Here is a 25873-nt window from a genome sequence, read left to right as displayed (position 1 = left end):
AATATGTATTTCTTTTGTTTTAAGTAATTGAATAGCACATATTTAGTTTCAAATGAATAATTTTTGCTGAAAAAATACTTCATCTTTTTGAAATTATGAATGTGAGGGTAATATACCCCTTGCTTACCAAAATAATCATTAAATGATAACATTACATTAATACAAGTTCCAGAGATTCTCAAAAAGAAAATCTTGGTGATTAATTTCTGTGCAATCACCTTTTCATGTCCAAAAATATGCACAAATCTCACATCTATATATATCACTAAAAAAAAAAAAACCCTGTTTCAAGCTTTTTGTCCAGACTACATTTGATCCTCACAACATCCTGCAAGAGTAGGTGGAACTGTACCCATTTCTCATATGAAGAAACTGAAGTACAGAAAATTTAAGTAACTTGCTTAGACTGTGAAACTGAATGGCTGGTAAGAAGCAGAGTCAGGATTCTAACTATCCTTTGTCTCTCAAGCCACTTTATTTTCTACTAACCATTGTCCTACTATAAATCCTGAACTTTATGATTATCTGGTTCAAGATACTATTTGAATAAAAACACGATATTTCACAATGCAGGGAAGTGTACATTTGGAGAAACTTTCCACAGCTTTCTGGGCTCATCTTAAAAACCCCTCTCTGAAAGCTTTGCCACTATTTTTTGAGAATTTGGTGTTGGCACAGTCTTTGAGAGTGCACCATCTGGTCTCATTCTTTGGTTGTTTAGTTCACCTAATCGCTCTTTCTCCTGCAAGACTGCAGGGCAGGGACCTCAGATGTTTGGAATTTATTTGGAATCAGTGATAGGCATCAAGGGTGTCCTGATTGGTGAATTCTTTGGCTAAGAGGAATCAAGAGGAAAGGAATATGGCAAAAGGTCCAGGCAAATAGGCTGAGGTACTTACTAGGAGAACCAGGAGTCATGTAAGAAGGGAGAGGCAATGTAAAATTATAGGAGGCTGAGGCACACTCTGAAGTAGTGGACTAAAATCACTGAGCTGGCAGCCTATAGATAAAAGCCCCATGGCTCCTACGTTCTGTGGGAGCTTATTCATGTCCATCTTTGCTCCACTAGGCTGAAGCATCCATACTTAAAGGCTGTACTTGCGTCTCCAGCAGCTACATTCAGCTGGTCGACCTGCTTCTAGTGAACATGGTAAGTGCAAGTGCTCTGGACAAATACTGCTTGAGTTCCAGTCTTTGTTCCACTAATTCACAGCTATGGGTCATAAACCCTACAGGCAAAACCTTTAAATTCTCTATTATTTACCTCATCATGATAATGAGAAAAATTATAGCAAGTACCACATTAGGTAGTTCTGACGAATTCATCCTTTTGCATGCAAAGTACCTGGTATAAACTCTGTAAATGTGCCATCTTTGTTGGACAGTCAGGACAGTGTGAATAACCTGGGGCTCAAGATTCAGACTTCCAGCATATTTTTCAGCTACTTCAGCCAAGGTAAGTGCATTTGCAGTTGATGCAGATCATACGTTATACAGGTAAATCATTAAAATGACATCATTCTCTTTCACATTCATTTTTTCTTTGCCTGTTTGGTTACTAAAAAGGTGTATTAAAATTGTCCACTAAGAGTCTGGATTTAGGATTTTCATCAGTTGTGTATCTGATGCAATGTTATTAAATGTATACAAAATTTGAATCGTTATATATTCCTGTGAATTACAATTTAATGTTTATGTATCATTCCTTTTTATCTCCAGCAAAGTGTTTATCCTTACTATAAACTTTGTCTACAATCAAGAGAGTCACAGCACCTGTTTTGTTTTTCCCATCCTACTACTTTGAATGTTTCTGTATTTTTATGTTGTGTGTACTTTAAATAGGATGTTTCATTCTGATTGTAATGAAGTCTTATAGCCTTTGACTTTCAGTCTTTAAACTGCTTTCATCTAATCTAAGTTTTACTTGTATGTAAATTTTCTATATTACTCTTACACTTAGTTTTTAGTGCTTTCTATAGTTTATTATTTTATCTTTCCATTCTTTTATTCTCACTGGTTTTAATATTTTTGTTCTATTTTCCCTTTTATAATCTTGTTACTTTTATGTTGAAATCTTTTGTCAAAAGCCCCTTGTTGGGTAAGTCTAGAGACTTTGTATATCAAATACAAAGCACTGTGCCTCTGAGCCTAGGATTTACTGTTACAAAGAATTAATGAGAAGGTGGTTAAACTGCATAGGAATACCATTTCTGTATTTATAAAGTGCGCCATTAATGCCATTGTAAGAATTACCAATATAGTGCTTTGAAAGTCCTCTAAGATCTGCATCTGTCACATTTGGCCAGACCCACTTGAACAGTCCTTTTCATTAGATGCTAATTACTGGCTTCTGTGCGAGGGACAGAAAGATTATTCACACAACTCACACCCACACAACAGCCAATCCTGTTAGGCTTTGACCTTCGGCTTTCAGCTCTGTATTTACTTTATTACATAAACATAAATATTATATTGTGACGTATATTCTTTTATATATTTTTTTAAATACATAACTCATACATATATATTATATATATATCATTCTTAAATATATATTTCCAAATATAAATTATTTCACGTCAAGCTAAACAGGATAAAAACATGTAAACATATACACTTGGTTTTGGTCAAGTAAAACACAAAATCACAAGTTTCATCACAGTTTAACAAGTGCACTTGAAGGGGAAGGAGGGAAGGAACAAACTGTAAACAAACAGATGAGCAGCTGCAAAGCCCTGCGAGGGTCCATTTGTTAAGGCTATTATAGCACAAAGCTACTAGTTCAATTAAAACTTCTCCTTTCACTCTGCCACATTTACTCTTGAGGGTCTTCAAAATAAGTGTGGAAATTCAGTAAACACTACACTAGAACTGAGTTAATCCTGTTGACAACAGAGATGACAAAAAAAGCCATAAACTGACATTAATATTAATTTCACCAAAACAGTAACTTTAAGGACTTATTTTTTTAACACAGATAATCACCATAATCCTAGGGGGAAAGATATGCAGAATAGACAAGAAAACAGAAGCACTGCCTCAACAGCCCCTGAAAGCAATAAAGAGTGTCAACACAGGGAAAACAGGCAATAGCAGACGACAGAACCTCAGCAGACTAGACCACATGCCACAGCACGATGCTACAGATTCAAATTGAAATATTCTTCCAGCTCATAATGAAGCAAGTCCCACTGGTCCTCAGAGAGAGGTAACTCATCTCTCAGTGAAAGAAACCGCTTAAACAACAGACTGGCCAGCCGAAGCACGACAAGCTCCTTCTTAATGCTTTTATAGAGCATGTTGCCCTCTCCCATTCGCACAGGCTCCACAAGTTGATGCCAGTATGCGCTGAATGACCCACCACCTGGCCCAGGAGGCTCATCTCCCCAGCCCTCAGGGTATTCATGCTTGTAAAAGCATGTGTCTCCAAATGGGCAGTTACCCCTGCCTTCCGCAAAATACCTGCAGGCCTTGTTGCTCATTGCCTCCTTGTATTGCTGAATAAGTTTCTGCTTCTCTTCCTCCTCCTCCACCCAGAAATCACTGGGAATGACCAATTCGGAGGTGACCCTGCAATGTGGGCAAGACTTGATGATCCTGTTATCAAACTGTCTGGCACTTCTCCACCTGCGGATACACCTAATACAGAAGGTATGGTTGCAATTGGAAAGAATGCCAAAGCGGCGGTCATTGGGGTTGGCCTTCTCATAGACAACCTCCATGCAGATGCCACACACCTTGTCCATACCACGCTGCACAGCAAACGAGAGTTCCATATCTTTCTCGTGTGCTTCAATGCAGGCCCTCATATGTTCTTCCCTCTGGGCAGCATCCATGGGGTGCAAGGTCTGCATCCCACACATGTCGCATATGTCTCCATGGAGGTACATACAGCTCTCCCCACGAAAGCAAATTCCCCTGTAAGCATAATAGCAAAACCGCAACCCCCTGCCCACAGCCATCTGCTTCCTCTCAGTCTCTGAGCTCTGTAGAGGAGCCTCGGGGGCAGATGCAACCCAGCGGCCCCGGTAGGGCTGCCCTGGAACAAACTCAATGGCATCCGCCCAGCTTTCTACACCTGCTCCTCCAGCAGCTCCACGGTCTGCATTGTCTCTCTCGGCTTCAAAGAAACCCCTTTCAGCAGCCGAGCCAATCACAGGCAATGAAAGGGAGGATGCAGCCGGGGGGGCTTCTGCCACTTCCTGAGTCGGGGGCTCGATGTGCGCAGCCGTGCTAGGGCCTCCACCTGCAGAGGCCCCAGGTGGCGAAACGCCGCCCTCAGTGGCCATCTTCCGACCAGAAAGGTCGTGGGAATAGCGACAGTTCTCCCCCTCCTTGCACTGCCCATGTATATAATACCTGCAGATGATCTGCTTTGTCCAAATGCCACTGCTTCGGCTCGGCACCGGACTGGGCCAGGCTCCTCCTCCTGAGGCTGGGGCAGGCCTCAGGCCTCCTCTGCGGAGGCGGGCAGGGACTGGAGCGACAGGGAAGGGGGCCCAGCCCCTTGCCGCATGTGGCAGGGCTGAATCTGGAGCAGCAGATTCCCCGGAGGGCTCACAGACGGGAAGGTCCGGCCCAGACACACCCTCCCTTGCTGCCTCAGCACCTGCCTGGGCCCCGGCTGCCTCGTGGGCTTCTGAGGGAGCTGCAGGCTCTTCCATGGCTGCTTTGGCACCCCGAAATGGTGCCAGAACCTCTCCGGTATTTTTTCTTTATGGGCTTGAGGCCCGGAGTGGCGGCCGCGCTCGGAGGCTTCTCTAGGGGAAGTGTGCATCTCTTTTTCCTTCCCCCCTGCTTTTGGGTCCCTGTGACTGTGTGTTCCTACCTACTTCCGGGCACAGGAGGCATGGCGGACACTTCCTGTGGGGGCAACGTGCGCGCTCTGCCTGGTTTTTACCGCAATTTTCCAATCTGACATATTTTTCGTTCACACAGGCGGGGACCAACCCAGCCCCTTTTGTCTGCCTTCTGCCTCTGCTTCGCTGTGTTCCGGCAGTCCCTAAGTCCCTTCTCACACCATTTCCTAAGGAGAATGAGGTTTTACTTTAATCTCTTCTGGTTTCGGTCATGCACGGCTTCGTTGTATTTTCGTATCTGTCTGCCTTAAAAAAAATATAATTCTATGGATTCTGAAACATTTCATCCATGAATTATATAAATTCTTTCTTGATTCATTCCATCTTATGTCTGTGGTTTTTTTCTTTTAATGCCCGATCGCGGCAGGAAGCTTTTTTCAATTTGTTCTGTTGACAAGGCGTCGTTTCTTTTGGTCTTTGTTTTCTGGGATTTCTGAGGGCTTACATTGGATACGCTTTTCACCAGCAAGGCATTAGCAGAGAGCACTTCTGATCCGAGGCTAAGTTAGCACCTTTCAGACGTCTTTCTTTATTGTGATTACTATGCTCATTTTCCCACTGTGTTAGAAGCCCCAGACTTCAACCAGTCCTGATGCTGGCTTAATAAGGCACTGTCCCCTGCATGACCCAGGCTTTTATTTTCTCTACTGGTTTAATTCATGGCAGCCCTTTGTTTCCCTTCCTTTCTTTCAACCCCATCTGTGCTGTGTTGTGGCAGGACAGTGTTTCATAACATATCCTGTGCCATATTATCCACAAAGGAATGGCTTTTAATTTCCATGTATGAGTGTTTTGTCATTTTTGCAGATAAATGTAGTAGATTAATCATTTTTTTGTATTCCTACTTTGCTGAGAGTACGTATCATGACTGCATACTGAATTCTGTTATGTAGTTTTATACATTTTTTGAGATAATCTTGTTTTTCCCTTTATTCTCTTAATGTGATTATTTGCAGCTATGAGTTTCAAATATTTAACTAACCAATTTGTTTCTAATAAGAAGCCCTTCTGTCATGATATATCATTTTATATATTATTGGATTTTTTTTCTATAAGTTTCTTTGAGGAAATTTTGTTGCCTAAATCTGTAAAGTGGAAACATATCTGAATATTTATAATCACCCAAGTCAACAAATTAAATTATAATTAAGTAGGTAAAAGCAAAGAAAGCAGAATGAACCAAATAATAAGGGCAAGAAAAGCAATGAAGAAAACCAAATATTAAATGAGGGAAATAAATTAAGTAAAATCCCTTAAACTGCTTATTGAAGCCAGATAATTTCTGGTGAAATTTATCAAGGAAAAATGAAGAAGGCTCTAATACCCAAGATCAGTAATTTCAAATATGTTATCACTACATTAATAACAGACATTAAAAATCATTAGGGAATATCAGGAACAAAATTAGGAGATTAAACTTGAAAAGTTACATGAAATAGTCATATTGGTGAAAACATCTATTAGTAAAAATGACAGGAGCAGAAATAAATGTGAATATGGATCTGTTAAATTACATCTGTAATTTAGATAATTATCTAAATAAAGGTTTCTAAAACTTTCCCTCTGAAATAAATCTAAAGGCAAAAAAAATCTGTATTTATTATTGCAAGTCCTAGCTAGTGTAATAGCAAAGAAATAAAAGATAACTGGAAAGAAATTATTGATGGAATGCAACAGAAAATTGAGAATAATTTACAGAAAAGCTATTAGATTTAATAGGTACATTTAGCAAGGACACTGGACAGAAGTCCAATATACGAAAATCATTTTTATTTCTCTATCATCAATAACATTTGAAGTAAACATTTAAAATTAATAACATTCATAACAACATTAAAAGTTAACTAACCTAGGAATTAAACTAATTAAGGTTATACAATAAAATTTAAAACATTTTAGCTTCAGAAGACCTAAATAAATTGTGGGATACTTTATAGTCTTTATAGTTGGTCAGTAGAAGGCTCAATGTTTTTAAAAGGTAGTCTTTTCCTAATTTGATAATTATTTGAAAATGGTGCTGATTATTCATCGTGAATGTAGGAAATGTTGGATTTATCTTTCTCCTTTTTTTCATAGTTACCGAGTTTTATATTTTGCATGCAAGCTGTCCCAAAGTCTGCCTCACTTGAACTTTCTGAAACAAACTTTCTCTTTATCAGGATTTGTTTGACAGCCCCAGTGATTTTTACAAGAAAAAGACTTGCAGCACAGCTCTCAGGCTTCTATGCCAAGCTCTCTACAAATTCACAAACATAAGAATCCTGAATATAAAATTATTATTTGCTTAATTGTGATATTTTCCTAGCACTGCATCTATTATTTGCTTAATTGTGATATTTTCCCAGCACTGTATCTAAATCATATTTGACCCTCTCTTGATACACCAGCACTGTCCAGAAGAACTTTCTGTGAAGAATTTATATATATGCATGCTGTACAGTATGAAAGCTACTAGCCCTATGGGGTTCTTGGGCACTTGAAATGAGGCTAGAGTGACGGAGGAAATGAATGTCCATTTTTTAAATTATAAATTTAATTTAAATAGCCACATGGGGCTAGTAGTTACTGTATTGAAGTTCTATACAGTATTTGACCATTTCATCTCCTAACACAAGGGAACTGAGAAGCAGAATGCTTCCTCACCTGCCCAAGGCTATGCAGCTGGTGCCAGGCAGTGTGTGGCTGCCATTGGTGTTCATGTCTTACGGTCTGATAGTGACTTTATCTTTTAGTTTTATCGTGACCATATTTCATATAAACTGTTATAAACCAATATTGTATCCCATGATTTTAAATACTATAAAAAATTGAATAACTGGAAATAACTGGGCAGTGCATCTTGAGAAAAATAAACTAATTCCCATCCTATCCAAATGTCTTCAGAGATCATTTTCTCTGAATGCCATTGTCTATATTCCTGCCCTGATATACATATGTATTTTTTTGGGCATCAATATTGTTTTTACAGTTCTCAGAAAGTAGACATTTAGTCATTTGTCTAGTTATTTGGCTCAGCTGTGCCTTCTTTTCTAACAAAACACTGACAGCCTCAGAGGCTGGGACCTGGTTTTCTTGTGCACACATCAGTCTGCAGGGTAGCATGGGATCCCCTGGCCGGTCAGCATTTGGGGGTCCGAATGGAATGAGTGGAAGGCTGGGCGATGGCAGAGCTGAGGTGAAGTCCGGGCAGTCTAAGAATATCCCAAGAGGAGGGAGCAAGTTCAGAAGTGGACTGCAGGATAGAGAGAAAGAAGCTGCAAAGTCCTGCAGTCTTTTATTCCAAACAGTTCAGGCATGCGCTGCCCAGCCCCGTGTGGTTAACATGTCCGTATTTAAAGAACACACAATTAATTGCCTAAAAGCATTATCCTTTTCAGCACTCTCCTATCCTTCAGATCTAACGTTTAGGCACTGCCGGCTGCCGGCGGGGTCCAGGACCCGGCGGGGCTGGGCGCGCGGAGCGGGGCTGGGTGCAGCGTCTGCGCCGGCAGCTGCAAGGGCCGCGGAAATTAAACGCAAGTGTCCAGAATCGGGCATTGTGGGTTTAAATCCTGAATCCACTTGTCACTATCCCAGACTTTCCCCTGTCACAAATTAGTTACCTTCTTTTATCCCATCTGACAACGGGAATAATAACAGCAAGAATTACACCGACTAGTTCACAGGTTTGCTGTATTAATTAACTTATAATAATTCATTAATTCTTATAAAGTGATGGGAACGATGCCTGATCTTTAAGATACCTGTGTCTCTTCTATTTTAGAACCACCCAAAGAATACTGTGACTGAAGTCTTTGTGTCAGTCCTTCTATCTGCACAGCAGTAAGATTTCTATAGGGTCCCTAGGAATTACTGGCACATGAGAGGTGGTGAATGAGTATTTATTGCCTTATATTGATAGACAAACTGATTTTTATTTTGAAATTTAAAGAGCCAGTTTTCTCCCACCCTTAGTTCAGAAGTTTAGTTGTAGAATACCTTTGTGGAGGATTTCTTGTGGTTTCATCACTCATGGTAGCGGTAGGATTCTGGCTGGAACAGCATTCCTTTAGCTCATTGTTGGCTGTTTTGAATAGACATCTGATCACCCTGAGTGAATAACTGGATAACAAAAAGTTGCTTAAAAAGTCTTTAAATTTCAATATGAATATGAAAAAGAGGTGTAAGTACTCCTACAACCACTTAAAGATCATAAAAGATACTGCTTATACTGATTTTTCTATATTGTAATCAAACACTGAAAATTTTCAAGAAATCTTCTGTCTACAGATGTCAAAAATTCAACTACATTTCAACTTTAAGGTGGTTAACAGAATTTTGTCATACTGCTGTATTTTATACATATAAAACATGCTTAATGTCCAATTTATAGTCAGATGAAATAACTTATCTCAAGCTAGTGTTTTTATCCGGAACAAGGATAGAAACTGGTTACATACATGAAGTAAATGCTTAAAAGACAGGAAATAGTTAATGTGGTGAGTGCTCAGGGGAAAAAAAAAGATGGCCTTAAGTAACCTAAATAACCTGTGGGTGGTAGAAGCAATCACAAAGAAAACTGGAAAATATTTTCAACTGAACGGTAGTGAGTGTATAACATGTTAAAACACTTAGGTTGCACTTAAAGTCATGCTTAGAGGCAAAATTTATAGCCTTAAATGCATTTGCAAGAAAGGAAGAAGGCCCATTTCCAAAAAGGGGAAAAAAATGACAAAATGAAGACAGGGCATGGGCAGAATGTCAAATGAAAATGATGGAGTCCTATTTTCTCCTTCCTCTTCAGGAAGGGGTCCAGTGAGGTGCATCCTCATAGACCATGTGCCATTCGTACACTTAGATCTGCATGCTGAGGCCACTGGGAAAAAGGACAGAATTAACTGGAATTTGGTGCTTGGAGAATGAGCCATTTTCATTAAAAAAAAAAAAATACTCATAATTTTACATGTTCCTTTCCTCCTCCAAAATGTTCAGGCAGTCAGTAAAGAAAATTGTACAGTTGTACAGTCATACTATCATACCTGCATGACCAGACAATGAAGTTCATGTCCTACATAAAAGATTAGAAAGTCCATTAATATATACGACCACGAGAGGGTGGATAGGTAATTGATTGAATAACAGAGGGAAAAGACCACAGTAATGTAAAGATATTTATTCACTTATTAATACTACTGACATAATTGATGTATGTAAAAACACTCTACTTTGTCATAGCAATATGATAAAATTCTGTTAACCACATTAACGTATAAATGTAGTTTAATTCTTGACATCTGTAGAAAAGTATCCAGAAGATTGGTTGAAAATTTGAGTACAATACAGATAAATCAGTATAATGTTTATAAGCAGTATCTTTTACGATCTTAAAACTAAGTGGTTGTAGGAGTATTTACACCTCTTTTTAGAGTGTGCAATATATAAAAATTTATGACATATTGAACTTAAAGTATGTCCCCACATATTCCAAATATTGAAATAATTCAGAATATATTCTGGCTGTAGATTGAAATGGAACCATAAATCACAAAATATAAATAGAAAATAGATTCTTTATTTGGATATTAATAACTATATTTCTAAATGACCCAGGTGTCTAAGAACAAATACAAAATAATTCAGAAAATATTCTAATTTGACTAATAATGAAGATGCTATATATAAAATTTTGTGTGCCAGTTGAAAAGCAATGCTTTTTAGGGGAAATTTTATAACGGGATATATAATACATGTTTCAAATATGTAACACATTACAAAATGATAAATTCTGATTTCCTCTGATATAATTATTCAATTCAGAAATTTACAAAAAAGATAACACATTTAAACAAAATAAAATATATGAAGGAAATAAGAAAAATAACAGAAATTAATTTTTAAAGCCCAAACATATAACAAGAAGAATAGTGAGAGTTTGGTTCTTTAAAAGGATTCATATACAGGTATTAAAATACCACATCTACTCCAAAAATATTTACAACTATTATATATCAATTTTTGAAAACAGTAAAACTGATAAACCTCTGGTGAGGTTCACTGAAGAAAAATGATGATTACTCAACTAACCAATATAAAGAATAAAAAGTGATGACATCCTTAATATGCATACGGACTTTAATGAGATCGTAGAAAGATATATACAACTTAGGTCATTAATATGGAAATGTACTTGAAATGGTCAGCTTTCTAGAAAACCCACAAATTATCAAAAGTAAAACAAAAGTAAATGGTAAAAATGAATAGCCCTCTAGCTATTAAAGGAAATTAATTACAATTAACAATTTTCTTAAAACTCCAGGACCAAAGAGTTTCACAATAAATTCTATTACCTTTTTAAGAAAGAACATTACAGATCCATGTTGCTCATAATCTTTGATGCAAATCTACAAAAGATTAAAAAATGCAAAGAAGGATTTATTCTAGTTATTAAAGGTAATTTAAATATTTGAAAATCAATAGTGTCAACAATCACATTAAGATATTATGTCAGGCAAGGTGGCTCAAGCTTGTAATCCCAGCAGTTTGGGAGACAAAGACAGGTGGGTCAGTTGAGGTCAGGAGTTGAAGACAAGCCTGGCCAACATGGTGAAACCCTATGTCTACTAAAAATACAAAAATCAGCTGCCAGGTGCCTGTAATTCCAGCTACTTGGGAGGCTGAGGCAGGAGAATTGCTTGATCCCAGGAGGTGGAGGTTGCAGTGAGCCAAAATTGTGCCATAGCACTCTAGTTTTGGTGACAGAGCAAGACTCTGTCTCCAAAAAAAAAAAAAAAAAAGATATTAAATGAGAAAAGTCAAGTAATAGGTCTCAAAATTCCATATTTTTCTGTTAAAATAATAGCTATTTATGAGAAAACTCTTAGGACAATAAGAATAGAATTTCCTTGTTCTTAAAAAAGGAATATTTTTCTCTAATAATCAGTGAAGTTTTGGGAACTTCAAGATTGTTTTCAACTAAATGAAATAAAATATCAAGGATAATTTTGAAAAAAATAGGAGCTCTATGATTCCTTTTGTCAACAAGTCCTTTTTGATATCAGCAAAATTAAACTGTGGTTTTTCAGTCTTTTTCTTAATGTCCTCCTATGACACAAGGATAGGACACAACAGACCTTAAGATATGAATCAATACTATTAAGAAAAAATTGTCCTTAGCATTAGAAATTAAAATAATTATAATGAATTTAACCTTAGACATCATGGGTGTACAAGATATGATTTTTTAAATCCATTAAATATTTTTTAAAAAATTTCTTGATATATAATTGGCATACCACCATAAAATGTTTTAGATGCATAATTCAATGACTTTAATAGATTTATAGATTTTTGCAACCCTATTCACAATATAATTTTGGAATATTCTCACCCTCAGTCTTAGCTAAACTTTAATCTTTTTCCGTCTCCATGAATCTGCCATTTATGGATATTTCTTATAAAGAGAATCATGTGATGTGTGGTCTCTTGTGTCTGAATTCTTTCACTTTACATTTTGAGGTTCATTCTGTACATATCATTTCATTTACTTTGATTTTAGAATATTTCATTGTATGAATATACTACATATTGTTTCTCCTTTCAGGAGTTAATAGAGATTTGTTTTGTTTTTTTCACATTTTGGCTATTATGAATAGCACTGTTGTGGACATTCACACGAGCTTTTATGTGGCCATGTGTTTTCCGTTTTGTGGGTACATATCCAGGAGTGGAATTGCAAGGAATTATATGTATAACATTCTGAGAAACTACTAAATAGTTTCTTAATGTGGTTGCTGTATTCCATAGTTAAATTAGCAATACATAAGGGCTCCATATCATCCACAGTCTTGCTGTTACTTGTCATCTTTATAAAAATAATTTCCGGCTGGGCACGGTGGCTCACGCCGGTAATCCCAGCACTTTGGGAGGTTGAGGCAGGCAGATCTCGAGGTCAGAAGATTGAGACCATCTTGGCTAACATAGTGAAACCCCATCTCTACTAAAAATACAAAAATTTAGCCAAGCGTGATGGCGGGCGCCTATAGTCCCAGCTACTCTGGAGGCTGAGGCAGGAGAATGGTGTGAACCCAGGAGGCAGAGCTTGCAGTGAGCTGAGATCATGCCACTGCACTCCAGCCTGGGTGACAGAGCAAGATTCCATCTCAGAAAAAAAAAAAAATAATAATAATAATTTCGGCCAGGTGTGGTGGCTCGGCTGAGGCAGGCGGATCACCTGAGGTCTAGAGTTCGAGACCAGCCTGACCAACATGGAGAAACCCCGTCTCCACTAAAAAAATTAGCTGGGCATGGTGGTGGGCGCCTGTAATCTCAGCTACTTGGGAGGCTGAGGCAGGAGAATCGCTTGAACCCGGGAGACGGAGGTTGCAGTGGGCCAAGATCGTACTCTTGCACTCCAGCCTGGGCAACAAGTGCAAAACTCTGTCTCAAATAATAATAATAATAATAATTTCAACTTTTATTTTAGATTCAGGGGATACCTGTGCCGGTTTGTTACATGGGTATATTGTGTGATGCTGAGGTTTAGGATACGATTGATCATGTCACCCAGCTAGTAAGCATAGAACCCAGTAGTTTTTCAATCCTTTCTCCATTCCTCCCTCCCCACTCTAGTAGTTCCCAGTGTCTGTTGTTACCATCTTTATGTCCATGAATAACCAATATTTAATTCCCAGTTGTAAGTGAGAATATGTAGTATTCGGTTTTCTGTTCCTGCATTAATTTGCTTAAAATAATGGCCTCTAGCTGCATCCATGTTGCTGCAAAGGACATAATTTTGTTCTTTATCATGGCTGTATAATATCCCATGGTATATATGTACCACATTTTATTTATCCAGACCACCATTGTAAGGCATCTGGGATTATCCTCTATCTTTGCTATTGTGCATAGTGCTGTGATGAACATACATGTGTCCTTTTGATAGAATGATTTATTTTCTTTTGGATATATAACCAGGAAAGGGATTGCTGGGTCAAATGGTAGTTCTAAGTTTCTGGAAAAATCTCCAAACTGCTTTTCACAATGGCTGAAGTAATTTATATTCCCACTAACAGTGTATAATTCTCTTTGCTCTGTAGCCTCACCAGTATCTAGTGTTTTGTTTGTTTGTTTGTTTTTTAGATTTAATAATTGCCATTCTGATTGGTATGAGGTGGTATCTCATAGTATTGACTTGTATTTGTCTGAAGATTAGTGTATTAGTCCATTTTCACACTGCTGATAAAGATATACCCAAGACTGGGCAATTTACAAAAGAAAGAGGTTTATTGGACTTACAGTTCCACGTGGCTGGGGAGGCCTCACAATCATGGTGGGAGGTGAAAGTCGTGTCTCATATGGCAGCAGTGTGGTGTGGTGCTGCATGCCTGTAACTCCAGCTACCTGGGAGGCTGAGGTAGGAGAATCACTTGAACCAGGAAGCAGAGGTTGCTGTGGGCTGAGATCACAACACTGCACTCCTGCCTGGGAGACAGAGTGACGGGAAAAAAAGTGTCTGTTCCTGTCTTTTGCCCATCTAATGTATTAATTTTTTAGTTGGGTTGTTTATCTCTTATTAAGTTCCTTATAGATGCTGGATATTAGACCTTTGTTGTATGCATAGTTTGCAAATGTTTTTTTTTCCCATTCTGTAGGTTGTCTATTTACTCTTTCAATAGTTTTCTTGCTGTGCAGAAGCTCTTTAATTTAACTAGTTCCCACTTGGCAATTTTTGTTGCTACAACTGATTTTGAGGACTTAGTCATACATTCTTTTCCAAGGCTAATGGCCAGAATGGTATGGCTTAGGTTTTCTTCTAGGATTTGTATAGTTTGGGGTTTTACATTTAAATCTGTAATCTATCTTGAGTTAATTTTCGTATATGGTGAGAGGTAGGAGTCCAGTTTCATTCTTCTGCATATGGCTACCCAGTTATCCCAACACCATTTACTGAATAAGGAGTCCTTTCTCCATTGCTTATTTTATTTATTTATTTTTTATTGTTATTATTTTTTGAGATGGAGTTTCACTCTTCTTGCCCAGGTTGGAGTGCAATGGCACAATCTCGGCTCACCACAACCTCTGCCTCCTGGGTTCAAATGATTCTCCTGTCTCAGCCTCCCGAGTAGCTGGAATTACAGGCATGCACCATGACAACCAGCTAATTTTATATTTTTAGTAGAGACAGGGTTTCTCCATGTTGGTCAGGCTAGTCTGAAACTCCTGACCTCAGGTGATCCGTCTGCCTTGGCCTCCCAAAGTGCTGGGATTATAGGTGTGAGCCACCACGCCCAGCCTCCATTGCTTATTTTTGTCAATTCTGTTCAAAGATCAAGTAAGTATAGATGTGCAGCTTTATTTCTGGGTTCTCTGCTCTATTCCATTGCTCTATACATCTGTTTTTGTACCAGTACTATGCTGTTTTGGTTACCGCAGTCTTATAATATAGTTTGAAGTCAGGTAATGTGATACCTCTGGCTTTGTTCTTTTTGCTTAGGATAGCTTTGGCTATTTAGGCTCTAAAATAACTAAGCATGTTTACATATTGTCCTTTGAAACTGCTTTATATTATTCAGGAAGCACATTCATATTGCTGGGCGAAATTAAGAAAAAGATTTCTCATTTTGACACCAGGTAAAATGTGAAAAGTAGAAATAACAAATCCTTATAAATGGTACTGGTATCCATGAACCAAAGCATCCCCTTTATACATACATGATATGGTTTGGCTGTGTCTCCACCCAAATCTCATCTTAAATTCCAACATGTTGTGGCAGACACCTGGTGGGAGGTAACTGAATCATGGGGCAGGTCTTTCCCATGCTGTTCTTGTGATAGTGAATAAGTCTTATGAGACCTGATGGCTTTATAAGGCAGAGGTTCCCTGCACAAGCTCTCTCTCTCTCTTTGCCTGCTGCCATCCATGTAAGACATGACTTGCTCCTCCTTGCCTACTGCCATGATTATGAGGCTTCCCCAGCCACATGGAACTGTAAGTCTATTAAACCTCTTTCTTTTGTAAATTGTCCAGTCTTGGGCATATCTTTATCAGCAGCATGAAAATGGACTAATACGCTGCACATTTTATTTGGCACAAATAATGTTTTCAGTATTTCTGTATATTCAAAGCAACACTGACAGCAGAGCAGAATTTTCAAAGTGAAAATTTATACAATATCTATCACACAGAGAAAGAGAGAGAGAGACAGAGAGAGAAAATAGGTAAATATGTCTGTAGATAACTTAACCTACATGTAAAACTGCAGGCCAACCCTATCCAAAAGGCAATAATTACCTAACTCACGTGTCTGCTATAACAGAATTCCATAGACTGGTGGCTTAAACAAATAAACAACAAATAAACAAAAGCCATTTGTTTCTCACAGTTCTGAACCTGGGAAGTCCATGATCAAGGAAGTGGCAAATCTAGTCTGTGGTGAGGGCTTGATTCCTGGTTTGTAAATGGCCATCTTCTCTCTGTATCCTCACATGGCAGAGAGAGAAATTGCCTCTCTCACTTTTTCTTTAAGGGCACTAATACAACTTATGAGAGCTCTACCTGCCTGACCTAATTACCCCACAAAGGTGCCACCTCTAAATACCATCACATTGGGCCACTATACTACACATATGGATTTGGGGTGGGGGACACAAATATTCAGTCACCAGCATGGGGCGATTCAAGGGCCTTCCAGGGGAAAAGGAGGGGGGTGTACCAGCATCCAGCATGCAGACCTCTCAGTGCATTGCTAGGAAAAAGAATGGTAGCTCTGAAAGACTGGGTGAAGGGCATAACCCTGAGATTCCCCTCCCCACAAGAAGCACCAAGAATACTAGTCCTAGAAAAAAATGTCCTTATAAACCAAAAGGGAGATAAAGACTTTCCCAGACAAAGGCTGAGGGAGTTCATCACCACTAGACCTACCTAACAAGAAATGCTAAAGGGAGTACTTTGAGTTGAAACAAAAGGATGCTAAACAGCAACACAAAAGCATAAAACACACTGGTTAAGGTAAATATACATACAAATGCACAGATACATATACTCTATTGATGGTGTATAAATCACTTAATTTTAGTATAAAAGTTAAAAGATATAGCATAAAGAATAACTATAACTACAAAAATATATTAATGGATATATGATATAAAACATGTAGATTGTGACATCAATAACAAAATGTGTGGGGGAAGAAGTAAGGTTATAGAGAGTTTTTTTTGTTTTGTTTTTTGAGACAGAGTCTCGCTTTTTCACCAGGCTTGGAGTGCAGTGGCACGGTCTTGGTTCACTGTAACCTCCACCTCCCAGGTTCAGGCGATTCTCCTACCTCAGCCTCACAAGTATCTGGGATTACAGGCACCTGCCACCACACCCGCCTAATTTTTTTGTACTTTTAGTAGAGACGGGGTTTCACCATGTTGACCAGGATGGTCTCGATCTCTTAATCTCACGATCTGCCCACCTTGGCCTCCGAAAGTGTTGGGATTACAGGCATGAGCCACTGCATCCAGCCAAGTTATAGAGTTTTTGTATGTGATTGAAGTTAAATGTTGTCAGCTCAAAACTGCTGATTAAAAGATGTTTTATGTAGGCCTCATGGTAACCATAAAGATACAGAAGATATGCAAAAGAGAAAGAAAAAGGAATCACAACATATCATTGCAAAAATTCCATAAAACACATAGAAAGACAGCAAGAGAGGAAAATAAGAACAAAATAACTACAAGACTGACAGAAAATAATTAAAAATATGACAATAGTAAATCTTTCAACATCAATTATTATGTAAAAACAAAATAAACTCACTAATCACATAGCTGAATGGATTATAAAAACACAAGACTCATCTACATGCTGTCTATAAGAGAGAGACTCACTTCAGATGTAAGGAGACTCATAGGCTGGAAGTAAAAGGATAGACTACGATATCCCATACAACTGATAAAAGTAAGCAGGAGTGGCTATATTTATAACAGGCCAAATAGACCTTAAATACAAAACTATCACAAGAGAAAGAAACATATTATATAATGATTAAATGCTCAATTCATTAGGAAATATAAAATTATAATTATATGTGGAACCCAATCAAAATACCTACATATATAAAGCAAACATGACAGAATTGGAGGCAGAAGTAGACAGCGATACAATAGTAAAAGGAGACTTTAATATCACATATTCAATTATGGATAGAACATCCAGACAGAAAATCAATAAGGAAATAGCAGGCTTTAATAATGTTATAGACCAAATGGACCTATAACATATATACAGAACATCCCACTCAGCATCAGTTGAAGTAATATCATGAACAACCTAACTTTATAACACAATGACCTAGAAAAAGAAGTTAAGGCCGAAGTTAGTTGAAGGAAGGAAATAAATATTAGAGCAGGAGTAAATAAAATAGAAAATAAAAACAATAGAAAAATCAACAAAATTTAGGTTTTTTTGAAACATAAGCAGAATTTAGAAAGCTTTAGATACACAAATAAAAAAAGGAGGACTCAAAATCAGATATGAAAGAGGAGATATTACAGCTGATGTTACTGAGAAAAGGATTCATAGTGATTACTGTCATTATATGACAACAAATTGGATAACATAGTAATGAATACATTTCTAAAACCATAAAATCTTAAAACTAAAACAAGAAAAAAATTCAAAACTGTAACAAATCAGTAATGAATAAAGAGTTTGAATTAGTAATCAAAAACTTCCCAAGAACAGCAGCAACAACAAAATGCCAAAGACCAGATGATTCACTGGTACGTTCTACTAAACATCTAAGAAGGAACCAATGTCAGTCCTTCTCAAACTCTTCCAAAAAGCTGAAGTTGAAGGAATACTTCCAAACTCATTTTATGAGGCCAGCATTGCTTGATGCCAAAGCCATATAAAGACACTACAAGAAAATAAAACTATGGGCCAATATCCTTGATGAATATAGATGCAAAAATCCTCAATAATATACTATCAAACCAATTCCAGAACCACATGAAAATTATACGCTATGACCAGGTAGGATTCATTACTGGGATGCAAGAAGGATTCAACACACAGAAATCAGTAAATGTGAGATACCACATTAACTGAATGAATAAACGTCACTTGACCATCTCAATAGCTGCAGAAAAAGGATTTGACAATATTGACTACTCTGTGATTAAAGAAAGAAACTCTTAGCAAACTGGGTATGGAATAAATATAACTCAACATATTTAGGCTTTATATAAAAATCCCAGAGCTAACGTCACACTCAATGATGAAAAACTGAAAGCTTTAAGATCAAGAACAAGGCAAGGATGCCTACTCTTGTCACTTCTATTCAACATAGTATTAGAAGTCTTAGAGAAATTAGAAAAAGAAATACAAAGCATCCAAATCAGAAAGAAGAAAATTATCTGTTTATAGATATGATCTTTAATGTAGAAAATCCTAAAATCTTCACAAAAACAGTTAATAAATTAAGTTGCAGCATACAAAATCAATAAACAAAAATTAGTGTTCTATACACTAATAATAAATTATCAAAAAAACTATAAAACAAAACTTATAAATTAAGTTGCAGCATACAAAATTAACATACAAAAATCAGTGACATTTCTATATACTAAAAATAAACTATAAAAAAGGACATAAGAATCCCATTTACAATAGGATTAAAAATAATAAAATAGGAATAAACTTAAGAAAGTGTAAGACTTGTACACTGGAAACTAAAAAACCTTGATGAAAGAAATTAAAGCAGATACACATAAAAGGAAAGACATCCCATGTTCACAGGTTGAAAGACTTAATATTGTTAAAATGTCCATAATACCCAAATGATCTACAGATTTAATACTATCCTCACCAAAATTCCAATGACATTATTTTACAGAAATAAAAAAGCAATCCTAAAATTAATATAGAACCACTAAGACCCTGAATAGCCAAAGCAATCTTGCAAAATAATAACAAAGCTAAAGGCATCACACTTCCTGATTTCAAAACATAGTACAAAGCTAAGTAACTAAAACAGTAAAATACTGGCATAAAAACAGACATACAGACCAATGAAACAGAATGGAAATCTTAAATCAACTCCTCCATATATAGGCAACTGTCCTTCTACAAGGGTGCTGAGAATACAAAATGGGGAAATGATAGTCTCTTTAAAGAAATGAGCTGGAAATGCTAGATACCTACACTTAAAAAGAATAAAATTGAACCCTTAGATTACACCATGCACAAAAATTAACTCAAAATGGACTAACAACTTAAATTTATGATGTGAAACTGAAAATCCTAGAAGAGGGGTAAAAAGCTTCTTTCAGATTTCCAATTGGATTAAATTATGAATCTTTGTTTTAAGTTAGTTTTTATATGTATGAAATTTATTGACTCTATTTTTTAAAAATATTAAAATAGGCCAGGCACAATGGCTTACTCCTATAATCCCAGCAGGTGTGAGTCACACCTGTAGGGAAGTCACACCTGGTTCCCTCTGGTGGTGCCATTCAGTAACTTATCTAGTCAATAAAAACTGGGAGTGAGGGGGATGTGGTGAATCACACCTGTAATCTCTATAATTTGGAAGGCCAAGGTGGAAAGTTCCTTGAGGCCAGGAGTTTTGAGACCAGCCCAGGCAACATAGCAAAACCTTGTCTCTATGATGTACACCTGTGTTTCCAGCTATTAAAGAGACTGAGGTGGGAGGATCACTTGAGCCCAGCAGTATGAGGGCTGCAGTGAGCTAAGATCTCACCACTGCACTCCAGCCTGGGCAACAGAGTGAGAACCTGAGTCAGTCAGCCAGGCTGTCAGTCAGTAAATCAACCAGTCAATCAATAAACTGTAATATACTTATTTACTTTTTATTTTTCCTCTTGTTTTTAGAGATGTAGTTCTCTTTTTTTCTGTTTTAGGTTTTTAGCAACCTGAAGCCCACACTTTTTAGTTTTTGTCTCTGGCTAATAAGAGGAAAAAGAAAGGAGTGGAAGGGTCTTGGTGTCCTCCTTTAGACAGAAGCCTCCTCCTGGGTCCAAACCTTTACACAGTTGAATCAGTCCCCTTCCTCATCTATTTTTTTCTTTTCTTTTTTGTCAACTTGTTAGAATGGCTTGTATTTCTAGGTAGATAATATTTTCTTCTTTTTTATCTTCTGTCTGTTCCTGATCCCCACCTTCCCCTTTTTTATCCTTTTGGTGTTTACCTGATAAACTTGTGGCAGTCTGAATAATGTCGGCTATGAGTAGCATCTTCCCTTTATTGGGTGTCCCACTAAACCTCAGAGGCATGGCTGGTCTCTATATCCAGGACAGCAAGAGTGGCCTTGGTTTTCTTTCAATCTCTTTGAGTATGAGACCCTTTGTATGATGGTAAGCAGCAGCACTTAAGAGAGCCTGTGAGCACTGATTGAGTGTTTTGCAATCTTTCATTCATGAGTCACCTCTTCAGAAGGCTTGAGAGAAGCTAGAACCAAATTTTGCTTTCCTTTCCCCCTTTCTGTTAAATATTGAGCCACTAGTCTCCAGGGATGGGATCTGCCATATCCCACTGCATTCAGAGACGAAATACAATAGCAAGAAGGCAAACAACAACACAACAGGTTACATCCAGCACAACATCTTTTGTGGGGTGGCACGGTCCTGGAGGTAAAATATCACTCTGTCGCCCAGGCTGGAGTGCAGTGGCGTGATCTTGGCTCACTGCAAGCTCCGCCTCACAGGTTCACACCATTTTCCTGCCTTAGCCTCCCGAGTAGCTGGGACTACAGGCACTTGCCACCACGCCTGGCTAATTTTTTTGTATTTTTAGTGGAGACGGGGTTTCACCGTGTTAGGCAGGATGGTCTTGATCTCCTGACCTTGTGATCCACCCGCCTTGGCCTCCCAAAGTGCTGGGATTACAGGCGTGAGCCACTGTGCCCGGCCTGAAGGCATTGTTGACATGTGATTAACACTGAAAAGAGTAGGCTTTGAATAAGGCATATTACTCCCCATAAATTGGGTAGGCCTCATCCAATTATTTAAAGATCTTTAGAGAAAAGACTGAGGCACGCTGGGGAAGCAGGAATCCTGCTTTCTGACTGTCCTCAGGCTCCATCTGCAACATAGAGTCTTATCTGGGTCTCCAGCTTGCTGGCCTGCCCTGTATCATCATCTCAATAGATGCAGAAAAAAACATTTGACAAAATTCAACATCCTTTCATGTTAAAGGAACTTAATCTACTAGGAATAGAAGGTAACATCCTCAACCTGATAAAAACAATCTGTGAAAAGTACACAGTAAGAAATCATATTTAATGATGAAAATGTGGATGCTTTCCCCATAATATCAGGAATAAGAGGAGGATGTTTGCTCTTGCTACTTCTATTCAACATTGTACTGTATGTTTTAGTCAGGACGATTAAGCAATAAAAAGAAGAAAAAGGCTTCCAGTTTGAAAAGAAAAAAGTAAAATTAACCCATTTCGCAGATGACTTGGTCTCGTATATAGAAATTCCTAAGGCATCCACCAAAAAAACTAGTAGAACTAATTAACTCAGCAAGTTTGCAGGATACAAGATACATGTGCAAAATCAATTGAACTTCTATACACTTGCCATGAACGAGCCAAAAATAAAATTAAGAAAACAATTCAGCTGGGCATGGTGGCTCACGCCTGTAATGCCAGCACTTTGGGAAGCTGAGGCACGCAGATCACTTGAGGTCAGGAGTTCGAGACCAGCCTGGCCGACATGGCGAAAACCCATCACTCCTAAAAATACCAAAAGTAGCCAGGCATGTTGGTGTGTGCCTGTAAGTCCAGCTACTCAGGAGGCTGAGGCAGGAGAAATCACTTGAACCCAAGAGGTGGAGGTTGCAGTGTGCAGAGATTGTGCCACTGCACTCCAGTCTGGGTGACAGAATGAGACCAAAGTTATATTAAATACTTAGGAATAAATTTAACAAAAATGTTTAAAACGTTTGCTCTGAAAATTATAAAACACTGTGGAAATAAATTAAATAGTATATTAATAAAAAAGAAATACATTCCATAATTGATCAGAAGACTTAACATTAAGATGGCAACACTTCCCAAATAGACGTACTAATTCCACACAATCCCTATCAGAATCCCAGACAACTTCTTTGTAGAAATGTACAAGTTGATTCTAAAATTCATATGAAATTGCAAAGGACCCCAAAATAGCCAAAACAATCTTGAAAATAAGCAGACTTGAAGGTCTTGCACTTTCTGATTTCAAAACTTAGTACTAAGTAATGGTACATCAAGACACTATAATACCGGCAACAAATAGACATATAGAGCAATGTAATAGAATTGAGAGTCCAGAAAAGCCCCCCTAACATCTGTGATCAATTGGTGTTTGACAAGAGAGCCAAAACCACTCAAGGGGGAAATAGTCTTTCAATAAATGGTGCTGGGGCAAATAAAGTTGCACCATTATCTTATGCCATATACAAAAATTAAAATGGATCAGAAATCTACCTACCTGAAAGAACTAAATCTCTTAGAAGAAAACACAGGGTATATCTTATAACCTCGAATTTGGCAAAGGATTTTTAGACTCTGACAACAAAGGCAGGAGAAACAAAATAAAAGGTAGGTAAGTGAGGCATCATCAAAATTAAAAATATTTGTTCTTCAAATGACACCATATAGGAGTGAAAAAGCAAGATATAGATCATCAGAAACATTTGCAAATCATACAATTGATAACAGATTGTACTGAGAGTATATAAGTAATCTTTACAAAGCAATAAAAGGAGGAAGAACCCAATAAAAAATGGACAAAGGATTTGAATAGGCATCTGTCTGAGTAAAATGCACAAATGGCCAATAAGCACTGGAAAAGATGTTTGAAATCATTAATCATCAAGAAAATGCAAATGGAAACCTCAGTGAGATATCACTTCATACTCAGTTGAATGACTAGAATAAAAAAGCCAGATAATAAGTGTGAGAAGAATGTGGGGAAATCAGAATCCTCATATACTGCTGGCAGAAGTGTAAAATACTACTGCCACCTTGGAAAAAAGTCTGGCAGTTCCTCAAATAATGACAAAGTTGCTTCACAACTCAGCAATTCTACTCCTAGGAGTAGAGAAACGAAACAAGAATATGTACAGCAGCATTATTCACAACAGGCAAAGGGTGGAAGAGCCTCAACTGATGAATGGATAAAAATAATTTGGTATATTTACACAGCAGAATATTACTCAGCCATAAAAAAGGATAGAAGTATGGATATACGATGAGTTATGAACCTTGAAAACATTATGCAAAACAAAATAAGCCAATTGCAAACAGCTACATATTATATGATTGTGTTCATAAGAAATGCCCAGAGTAGGGAAATCTATAAAGACAAAAAGTAGATTGGTGATTGGTTAGGGCTGGGAAGGGTATGGGGAACAAGAGGATGATAGGTAAAGAATACAGAGTTTCTTTTAGAGTTGATAAAAACAATATAAAACTGACCATGGTAATGGTAACACATACATGCTAAAAAAACATTGAATTGTACACTTTAAATGGGTGAATTGTATGTCATGTGAATTATATCTCAACATGACTACTTAGTCATTATACTATTTAAATTATTATTTATAATTCTAAATCAAAGTATTTCCTTCTAATATAAATTCTTTACAGGACCACTGCAGTTACAGCTTTAACTTATATAGTGTAAATCACATATCACATTTCTTAGTAATTTTGTACCAGCTGATGTTTCATATCTATAATGTATGTACTGTGAAATAAGAAATTATATATATATATAATGTGTATTTGTGTGTGTGTGTGTGTGTGTGTGTGTGTGTGTGTTTTCAGTTCCTGACACAGAGCTCCTAGAATCTTTTAATTTTATGAGTGATAAGGGTGCTACGAAAAGCTTCTGTTTAATATTTGGTCTTTGACCCCAGTTTCTAACACAGGGTTCCTAAAACCTCTGTAATTTCCTGAGTGGTAAGAGTATCTGGCACAGAGCTCCTAAATCCCTTGGAATTTTCTGGGTTATAGGAGCATCTTTTGTTTTAATAAGGTGACCCTTGGTGGTATCCTAGATGGGGCTGGTCACCAGAAAGACCAAGCCACCATTTGAAGCTTTGAAGCTTAGAACTTTCAGTTCCACCTACCCCCGGCCTCATGCTCCACTCCATCTTCCAGGGAGGCAAGAGGGGCTAGAAAGGGAGTTCATAATCCATTGTGCCTATATGATAAAACTACATTTAAAAAATTCCAAAAGTACAAATGTTACGATTTTTATTGTTACTGTTTCTTTTTATTTATTTATTTATTGAGATGGAGTCTCGCTCTGTTGCTCAGGCTGGAGGGCGGTGGCGCCATCTTGGGTCATTGCAACCTCCGCCTCCCGGGTACAAGCGATTATCCTGTCTCAGCCTCCCAAGTAGCTGGGATTACAGGCTCTGGCCACCATGCCCGGATAATTTATAGTTTCTTTCTAATTTGAGGTCTCTCTCTTGAAGTGGCTGTAAGTCAAGATAGCCACTCTCTCCGGGGTGCTCTAACCAGGGGAGCGTTAGGCTTTGATGTGTTGGTCAGCTGAGGTATAATGAAACACGAGAAATGTGTTACTCACGGTTCCAGAGAGGTCAGGAGTGCTTCTGGGGGCGCTGATAGGATGTCCGGGGTGGCAGAGAGCTCTCCCAGTGTGTGGAGAGTTGGGGAGAGGAGGGCCTGTGGGGCCAGGCCTAAGCTCCGTGGGCGTTATCCCTTAGGCTTTCCCGCTGGGGTTGTGGATTGGGGAGTTTAAAGTAAACATGTGTGAAGAGGGAACTTATTTACATGACTCTGGTGTGGGCCATTCGGTTTGCTCATGGTCAGCAGCTGTGGGGTTCCTTGGGCTGGGTCAGTGGCGTGAGGAACAAGTGGGTTAAGCAGCCGCAGAAGGAGGACGAGATTTTAATTCCGCCAAAGGTGACAGAGTAGCCCTGAGCGTCAAACAACTTCTGTCAGGCCTGAAAAGGGAAGTCAAATTAAATAATATTCAGCACTGATATTAAACAAATGTATGAAAAT

The 25873-nt window shown here is 37.9% G+C and overlaps 1 protein-coding gene and 1 long non-coding RNA gene across 2 annotated transcripts; both read right to left on the bottom strand.

Annotated features, from left to right (window-relative positions):
• Positions 1 to 2404: 2404 nt before the first annotated feature.
• MKRN3 (makorin ring finger protein 3) lies at positions 2405 to 4773 on the bottom strand. Its single transcript, XM_032175567.2, has one exon. The coding sequence runs from the start codon at positions 4662 to 4664 to the stop codon at positions 3141 to 3143; it is 1524 nt and encodes a 507-aa protein (XP_032031458.1). The 5' UTR covers positions 4665 to 4773; the 3' UTR covers positions 2405 to 3140.
• A 3238-nt stretch (positions 4774 to 8011) lies between these two features.
• Positions 8012 to 25630, bottom strand: LOC131381110 (uncharacterized). The gene is made up of 4 exons (XR_009209580.1): positions 25434 to 25630; positions 11186 to 11239; positions 8838 to 8960; positions 8012 to 8091 (listed from the first exon to the last, which is right to left on the bottom strand). It is a non-coding gene; the product is annotated as an uncharacterized LOC131381110 (long non-coding RNA).
• Between the last annotated feature and the right edge of the window lie 243 nt (positions 25631 to 25873).

This window comes from Hylobates moloch, unplaced genomic scaffold (assembly GCF_009828535.3).
Source record: "Hylobates moloch isolate HMO894 unplaced genomic scaffold, HMol_V3 SCAFFOLD_14, whole genome shotgun sequence".
NCBI classification, from domain to species: domain Eukaryota; kingdom Metazoa; phylum Chordata; class Mammalia; order Primates; family Hylobatidae; genus Hylobates; species Hylobates moloch.
This window is presented reverse-complemented; position numbering and strand designations above follow the sequence as displayed.

Excerpts from the sequence above, each read along its gene's own strand:
- MKRN3 (XM_032175567.2), bottom strand. The coding sequence starts at position 4,664 with ATGGAAGAGCCTGCAGCTCCCTCAGAAGCCCACGAGGCAGCCGGGGCC.